The sequence below is a fragment of the Xenopus tropicalis genome, chromosome 7 (genome assembly GCF_000004195.4).
Source record: "Xenopus tropicalis strain Nigerian chromosome 7, UCB_Xtro_10.0, whole genome shotgun sequence".
Classification (NCBI taxonomy): Eukaryota; Metazoa; Chordata; class Amphibia; order Anura; family Pipidae; genus Xenopus; species Xenopus tropicalis.
Window position 1 is genome coordinate 4,457,703 of NC_030683.2, and position 8,755 is coordinate 4,466,457.

General features: G+C 48.1%; 1 protein-coding gene across 1 annotated transcript in view; it reads left to right on the plus strand.

The window, feature by feature from the left end:
• The window catches only part of atrnl1 (attractin like 1), a 424,206-nt gene that overhangs the window by 192,356 nt on the left and 223,095 nt on the right, over positions 1-8,755 (plus strand). Inside the window, exon 22 of the mRNA XM_031905726.1 lies at positions 7,652-7,747. Coding sequence (XP_031761586.1) covers positions 7,652-7,747 — 96 coding nt within the window. The remainder of the gene's footprint in view (positions 1-7,651; positions 7,748-8,755) is intronic.

Sequence of the window (8,755 nt, forward strand, 5' to 3'; positions counted from 1 at the left end):
GTAGTAAGAATGGCAGCATTTTATGTTTAAACCAATGGATGAAATCTTATTGGCTGTTAGTGGCCCAACCCACTTTTCCTATTTTTGAACTGCAGTCCCCCAGTGACCAACTCCCAAGTTTGTGCGGCCAACAGCATTTTACCATTGAAAGTAAATAGTTGAAATGTGATTGGCTGTTGGTGGCTCCGCCCACTTTCCCCTAACAACCCTGGAATGAATGCTTAAATAACGGCATCAGTTTAAATATAAACCAATGAAATGTAATGGGTGGAAACAGATGTCAATGAGTGGCATCTGATTGGCTGTTGGTGGCTCCACCCACTTTTCCTAACCTTTAACCTTAGTCCCCCCAGTGACAAAATATGAAAAGTTTGGGGACACTGGAATTAAACATGTGAGAATGGCGGCAGTTAGAATTCCCCTATTAAAATCTGATTGGCTGTCTGTAGCTCCACCCACTTTTTTTTTTAAAACCTTGAATTCCTGTCACCCAGTGACTAATTTTGGTGTAAATACAGAGGTAGTTCAGCAAAACCAGGAGAAGCAGAGCCGGGGGGTCACGGTATCTATATATATATATATATATACAGATTTATATGCCCACAAATCAGGGGCCACAGAGACAGCCAATCCCGTTCCACGAGGCATCGGAGCTAAACGCATATATCTTCCTCCCCCTGTGTCCCGGCTTCTGGCCGATCATATTTTGTAGAGAGAAGCCCAGCGGGCAATATAACATATTCATTACCGGCCCCTTATCGTTTCCCTGCAGGTTCCTCGCCCCCCCCCCCCCCGTGCCCGCGTCTGAGGGTTTGTGCCGCTCTCTGCGCCTCAGAGACGCCATTTTATCTGTCTGTAAAGGGGACACTAAGCCTGCAATGAAATGACTATAATAATCTGCTGTTTATATCGTTTTTTCCTCTGTGTGCAATGGGCAACCAATCAGCAGTTGGCTTTTACTGCTCTAGTGCAGCTAAAATAATGAAAGCTGCCATCTGATTGGCTGCCATGAAATACAGGGTTTGGACTTGTTTTCCTATTAAAGGGGAGGTTAACTTTTAGTATGTTATTGAATGGCCTTTTCATAGCAACTTTTCACTGGGTCTTCATTTTTTATAGTTTTATTATTTGCCTTCCCCTTCTGACTCTTTGCAGCTTTCAAATGGGGGTCAGTGACCCCGGCAGCCAAACCCTATTGCTCTGTGAGGCTCCAGTTTTATTGTTATTGTTATTTGTTTATGACTTATCTTTCTATGGAGACTCTCTCCTATTCATATTCCAGTCTCTCATTCACAACACTGTCTGGTTACTAGAGTAATTTAGACCCTAGCAACCAGATAGATGCTGAAATTCCAAACTGGAAAGCCGGTGAACCAAAAGCAAAATAATTCAATAACCACAAATAATAGAAAATGAAGACCAATTGCAAATAGTCTCATTGTACTAAAAGCTAAAGGGGAACCAAAACCTCCCACTCTTCCATCCAGAATGAACCCCCTTTCTTACCTCTCCCTTTATTTATCCATTTATCTGTATTAGAGAATAAATCTGGGTTTGCTCGGATCGGGTTCTGCCGACAGATACACTGAGTAATATACACTATGTGGGTTTCAGCTGTAAGGAAAGAGATCAATGTACTGAGTCGCGTCATGGCCATAAAATATAACCTCGTTAAGGGCATTTTTAATTATCCTTGGAAATGAGGGAAATACTTGGCGCCGAGCCAGATAATGACTGTTCCTTTGTATCCGACACTGAAACCCGTGTTCCGCCGGCCCCTGAGATTTATATGTCCGACACCTCCTCCTGTTATTATATGTCCAACCGGCGCATTCTGCGCAGTCAGCCTTTTCCTACGGCGCAGTGTGTGCGGCCATTCTTACTCGCACGTTATACGGGCAATTACATTCACTGTGTCTGTCCCTTTCCCTTCCTAAAACTGCTGCTGGTTCTGACTGCGCCTCGAAGATTACAACTTCAAGCCCGAGGGTCGATCACATTTCATTTCTCTGGATGTTGAATCGTCACTGGGGCTTATTAATTTAGTTAAGCCTATGGCTCTCTGTTGTTAACCTTGATCTGAGCGTCCAGTGTCAGTAACCTTTGTCCCACGTCCCATCCGGAGCGACATGTCTATGGGTTCTACGGACGTGGCGTGATCTCAGAAGTCCGAGCGCGAGACTCACCCGGACACCTGTAATACCCCCTCTGCTATTTGCACCTAACATCGCCTCTCGACATTTGCTCACAGCTGAGGTGTTTATTACCCGCTATTTGTTTGGTAAACTGTGCACCGGCGGGACTGAGTGTCTGTACCTTTCTCCTTGCCACACTATGCACTGCCTGGAATCGTGAAGGCGTGTACTTCACTAACCTCCCCCAATCAACCCATAATCACATTGCTCATCTCTCCCCGTTATCCGATTATGTGGATATCTGTCCAACTGCGCGCTCGTCCGGCCGCGCGCGCTATGAAGTGTCTGAGACTCCTTGACTACAAACTCCTCTCAATATCCACATATCATTCCATCATTACTCATATGGGTTATTCGAGTTAAGTGCTAAACATGTACAGAAAGTGTCTACCCTTTCCCACTACCCTGCACGTCCTGCGTTGCTGAGCTCCATGAGATATCAACCTGCGCGCCCAAATCACCTATCATCGGGATTACCTTCATTCTCACATGGTTCTAATAGAATATCCAGTGTGTAAACTAGTCTACATGGTGCGTGTCCTCGTGTCGCCACTACCCTGCATACTTGCTGGTTTCCTGGACTCCTGATATGCAACTCCTATACTCTTTCATTTCTATTGCTCATTTCCTTCGACTGGTCATATATAGTACATATGGTGTAACCCTAGTAACACGCTCGGAGTGTCTAGTTCCCTTTTCCTTTGCATCTCTCTCCTCTGGCAACTTTAGCCACTTGGGCTTCGGTGGTCATGACGGATCTGACTAGGGAGCGAGCTCCACCAAATTATCACCTATTTCGGCTCACCACAGGGCCACACGTACCATCAGCAACATCACAGTAAGTCTTCAACTGGAAGAATTTTTAAGTATTGTTACTCGTGCCCTTAGTATTCTAAGCAAAGTTCTATTGGGTTGCATGGTTTTCCAGCCTCTCCTGGGCAATGATTGTCTAGTGGCCTTTCCTAGTATCCCTTGATACCCTGGCGACGGTAGACTGTGTTTTTGCGTGCCACACAGCTGAGATAGCCCAAACCTCTCTCCACACCAATCAGCAGGCAATCAGTCCACCCTATACCCTGGTCTATTGCCATCTGGGTTTCCTGCGCGAGCTAGATATATTCTTAAGGAGTTATCTGTGTTAATGTGTTCAACTTATGGGAGTTGTGGGCTGCTCTTGTCGCCCTAAAATCTCACCCGGGCTTCTTACAATTGCTAAGTTTATATTATGGGCAACTGGCCTGGGGATCAGACAATGACTTTTATTAAACTGCGCTCGCTCAATTTACCCACATCTACTATTAGCTGCCACTATTAGTCTCTGCCGGGTTATTAGTATTGATGTGTAGAACTGATCAGCTGAGAGTTCTCTGTCCTTTCCTCATTCCGCTTAGCCCGACGACTGTGGTCTGACTCTCGATTACATCCCAAGTATCACGATTACATTCACCACTAATTCTTCGACTGAGGTTTCTTATGAGTGTACTGACTGACACGTCAGATCAACTGTTCGAGTCCTTTGCTCCCATATCCCTGCCATCTGCTCGTTCTCCGAATTCCGTGATACTATACTCCCGAATACCCATTCATTGCTCTGTCTCGCTGGGTTTTATAGTTCTCCCGTGTAGAGCCGTGTCAGCGTTCCGTCGATCTATCCCTTACTTCCCTGCATCTGGCTGGCTCCCTAGAGACTCCGAGATACAACTCACTCCCAAATACCTCACATATATTTTGCTCATTTTCTTCCTGAGCTGGCTTACTTAATCACGAGTTGTGTTCACGAAGCGGGGCAGAGTATGTCTGATCACCTCTGAACTTCCCTCTCCTCGCACGCTGGTTCTGTAACTAGATTAGAGAGCATCCCCATAATATTCTACAATTATGCCTACATTCTGCGGCACTGGGTTTATAGTCTACCGTTCTGCGAGGCTGGGTCCTGCCACCCTGTGGGTCTGGTGTCCCCTTCTCTCCTCCTGCATCTGCTGGTCTCTCTGACTCCTGATAGACAACCCCCCAATATCCATTCATGCCCCTCACTTCATACACTGGTTTATAGTTTAAAGTGTAGACTGTCACTCGTGTCTGTCCCGCTGTTCCATTCCCCTTGCACTGCTGTTTTCTGAGATCTCTGAGTACAACCTGCCCCAATACGCCATGTGCGATGACTCTCTCATTTCTCACTGGGTTATAGTTATGTGTAACTGTCATAACTGTGTCCTGGTCGCCCTGTCTACTTCTCCTGCAACTAGCTATAGAGGTCGATGCGCTGGAGTACTCCTGAACAGCAGACGCCCCAGAGAACACCGAGTAAGGAGGTAACATAGCCGGTCATTCTCGGAGCATATCAATGTCTGATGTATGCTCCGGATGTCCATAAAAGAGTCTCCCTAAATCTCTGAGGGGCTAAAGTCCCTATTCCACGTTCGCCATGCCACGTGCGTGCGTATAGGTGTCAGAAGACGTCCTGAATACATACTGCCGGACCAAATACAGCCCGCATGTTACGGAGAATGTGGCACACAAGGGAAAGCGGTTTTCGGCTTGGGTCGTAACTAGCGAGTGGTCCAGACCGTGGCTCAACGATGTCTGGTCCCGTGCCCCTTCCCTGCACCTGGAGTCTGATTCTGCCTCCTGATACAACTACACCAAATAATCCCACCGCGGAGTCCTCGATTCTCCCTGAGGGTTTATAGTTACCTCGTGTAAGGGGCTCAAGCTGTGTGTCCCATTCCTCGTGCCCTTTGCAACCTGACCTGGTGGGTGCTGACTGCGTATCTATGAACTCACACCCAAAGTAGGTGCGCGAGGCCATAACACAACAATCTCTCACACCGTGGAGGGTGGTATTAGTAAGAGTATGAGTTCGTAACGTCGACCTCGGCGCAGGTGTCTGTGCACTTAGCCGCGACCTGCTAAGGCGGCTGGCTCTGGCAGCGCACCTGGACCAGAAGACTACCAATGACCGGGCATTGGCATTGCGCACAATTACCACGACTGGTATTCATAGGCTATCTGGTGGGAACGGTTCACCCGTTGTATGGTCCTTATACACCTCACCCTGCCCCGCTGTGCGCTCTCTCCGACCTACTAGGAGTACAGCGTCTCTCCAATGAGTCGCGGATGGTCGATTCTTGCCGTCCATTACACACACTGGTACTAATGCATAAGTTTATTGGGGAGGAGCTGTAATAGATAGTGCTTGTGTCCCTGCGTGTTTCCACTGTCCACTCCCGCTACCTGGCGTGGTTTCAAACTCTCGTAGACACGCCTGCCGCGCTTATGATCGTCATCATAAGGGTGCTCCGGCGCAGATCCGTTCGCACATGTGGGTATAATTAAGAAGTTACTCCGTGTAACTGGGGGCACTGAGAATGTTTAACCCTAGCCCTTGTTTCTCGGGCTTACCCTCCCCCTACAGCATTAGAGCACACGTCCTGACCTACTACTACACTCCAGCTGCCAGTCTGACCTATCATTTTACGGAGGTAGTTGGGCGCGCCGAGCTATATCTCGGAGAGACTGGGATCTTAAGTTGGGACGTTTACATAGAGTATACAGCTCGTGTGAGGTACTCTCGCCGAGATTCGGCGTGCCACCCCAGCAGAGAGAGCCAGCCTTGATGCTGCCATGTCACGAGAGGAAGGGAGGGAGCCTGTCCCGTGCAATACACCACGGAGGCACACAAGAGAATAGACAGCCACGGTGCGGGCGCGAGGAGCGGCGGCTGAGGGGGAGGAGTCAAGCAGGCTCATGCTCCTCGCCCCGTCGCCAAAGTTTGCTTGGCACGCGTCTAGATGCAAAGCCCGCCGCTGAAAGATTGCCCTAATAGTAGCAGTGGGGGGATAATAGCCTCGTGGAAGGGACTGGCTGTGGAATAGCAGGTATAGTAGGGGAGATGGTGCCTATAGTAAGCAGTGGGGGTATTAATAGCCTCTGGGAAGGGACTGGGGCTGTGGATAGCAGGTATAGTAGGGAGAGATGTGTCTATAGTAGCAGTGGGGGATAATAGCCTCTGGGAAGGACTGGGACTGTGGGATAGCAGGTTATAGTAGGGAGAGATGGTGCTAAGTAGCAGTGGGGATAATAGCCTCTGGGAAGGACTGGGGCTGTGGGGATAGCAGTATTGTAGGAGAGATGGTGCTATAGTAGCAGTGGGGGGATAATAGCCTCTGGGAAGGGACTGGGGCTGTGGATGCGGGTATAGTAGGAGAGATGGCCTATAGTAGCAGTGGGGGGGATAATAGCCTCTGGGAAGGGAATGGGCTGTGGGATAGCAGGTATTGTAGGGAGAGATGGTGCCTATAGTAGCAGTGGGGGATAATACCTCTGGGAAGGGAACTGGGGCTGTGGGATAGCAGTATAGTAGGGAGAGATGGTGCCTATAGTAGCAGTGGGGGATATAGCCTCTGGGAAGGGACTGGGGCTGTGGGAATAGCAGTATAGTAGGAGAGATGGGCTATAGTAGCAGTGGGGGGATAAATAGCCTCTGGGAAGGACTGGGGCTGGTGGGATAGCAAGGTATAGTAGGGAGAGATGGTGCCTATAGTACAGTGGGGGGATATAGCCTCTGGGAAGGGACTGGGGCTGTGGGATAGCAGGTATAGTAGGGAGAGATGGTGCCTATGTAGCAGTGGGGGGATAATAGCCTCTGGGAAGGACTGGGGCTGTGGGATAGCAGGTATAGTAGGGAGAGATGTGGTGCCTATAGTAGCAGTGGGATAATAGTCTCTGGGAAGGGACTGGGGTGTGGGATAGCAGGTATAGTAGGGAGAGATGGTGCCTTAGTAGCAGTGGATAATAGTCTCTGGGAAGGGACTGGGCTGTGGATAGCAGTGATAGTAGGGAGAGATGGTTGCCTATAGTAGCAGTGGGGGGATAATAGCCTCTGGAAGGGACTGGGGCTGTGGGATAGCAGTATAGTAGGAGAAGATGGTGCCTATAGTAGCAGTGGGGGATAATAGCCTCTGGAAGGGACTGGGGCTGTGGATAGCAGGTATAGTAGAGGAGAGATGGTGCCTATAGTAGCAGTGGGGGATAATGCCTCTGGGAAGGGACTGGGGCTGTGGATAGCAGTATAGTAGGGAGAGATGGTACCTATAGTAGCAGTGGGGGATAATAGCCTCTGGGAAGGACTGGGGCTGGGATAGCAGGTATAGTAGGGAGAGTGGTCCTTATAGTAGCAGTGGGGGGATAATAGCCTCTGGAAGGGACTGGGCTGTGGGATAGCAGGTATAGTAGGGAGAGATGGTGCCTATAGTAGCAGTGGGGGGATAATAGCCTCTGGGAAGGGACATGGGTTTTATTATCCAATGGAATGGAATCTTTGGTACAGGTCCTGCTGTTAGAATTAAAAAGCTAAGAGATTGGTCATTCAGTGGAACGTACCATGTTCATTACAATAAAATCATTATTACCTTATAATTAGATGTTCATGGTTATATGTGTTCCTATACTTACAGACAGCCTTCCTGATTGACTACCAGTTCACGTTCAGCCTGGTACAAGAAGAGGACAAGTACCACACCGCCATTAATTTCATTGCCAACCCCGAGCAGGTGAGCGACCAATGGGGCAAGTATGGGGCACGGGGGCGGGGAGAATTTCTATTTCCAGCCAGTGGGAGCACGTTATGTTCTGTTTGTGGGTGTGGTCAAAAACCGTGATTTCCCACCACATTTGGTGTTGGGAAATGATAGTAGGAAATGGGGACACTCCATTGGTTGCTGAACTACAACTCCCAATATCCTCAGCAGGCCTTCCCCAACATGGAGGACGTATACCCAGCCTTCTGGTTTGCCTCTACATTACTTTGAGTATGTTATAAGAATGTCCCATTACCAGCAGCTTGCAATTGTCTTCATTATTTATTTTTTATAGTTTTGAATTATTTGCCTGTCTCGTTCCAGCTTTCAAATGGGGTCACTGACCCGGCAGCCAAGAACTATTGCTTTTTAAGGCTGCGTTTTTTATATTATTGTTAATATTTATTACTTATATTTCGGTGCAGGCCTTCTACTATTTCATATTTCCCAAACCACTGCCTGGTTACTAGGGTAGAAAAAAGACCCTAGCAACCAGATAGCTGCTCAAATACCTGCTGAACAACAAAGCTTTACCATAAAAAAACCATAAAAAATGAAAGACCAATTGCTAATTGTCAATGTCTACAACATATTAAACGATGATATAAAGGGAAACTTCCCCTTTAAATACCCTGACGTGACATGGTGCCCTTTTACATGCAGGCAAGTTGTTTGCTGATATGAACGTGGGGTTTAATGATCCCGGCAATATTAGTAGAGCTCGTTAGGTAATTAGTGGCCATGGCAGGATTTGCCGGGGAGTTTTTACAGCAGGACATTATCGATTGTGCATTTCGCCAAATGTCAGAGCCGTTATCTCTTTACCTGGAAACACTGGCTGGTTACTCGGCTCCAGGTAAAGATGAGTGAATTTGGGGATGATTATTAATTATTATTATTATTTGGGGGTTTCCACCCTGCGGCCCCCCAGTTGTTATGATATGATATAACATTGCCCGGTTGCCCCCCTCCACTCACCGT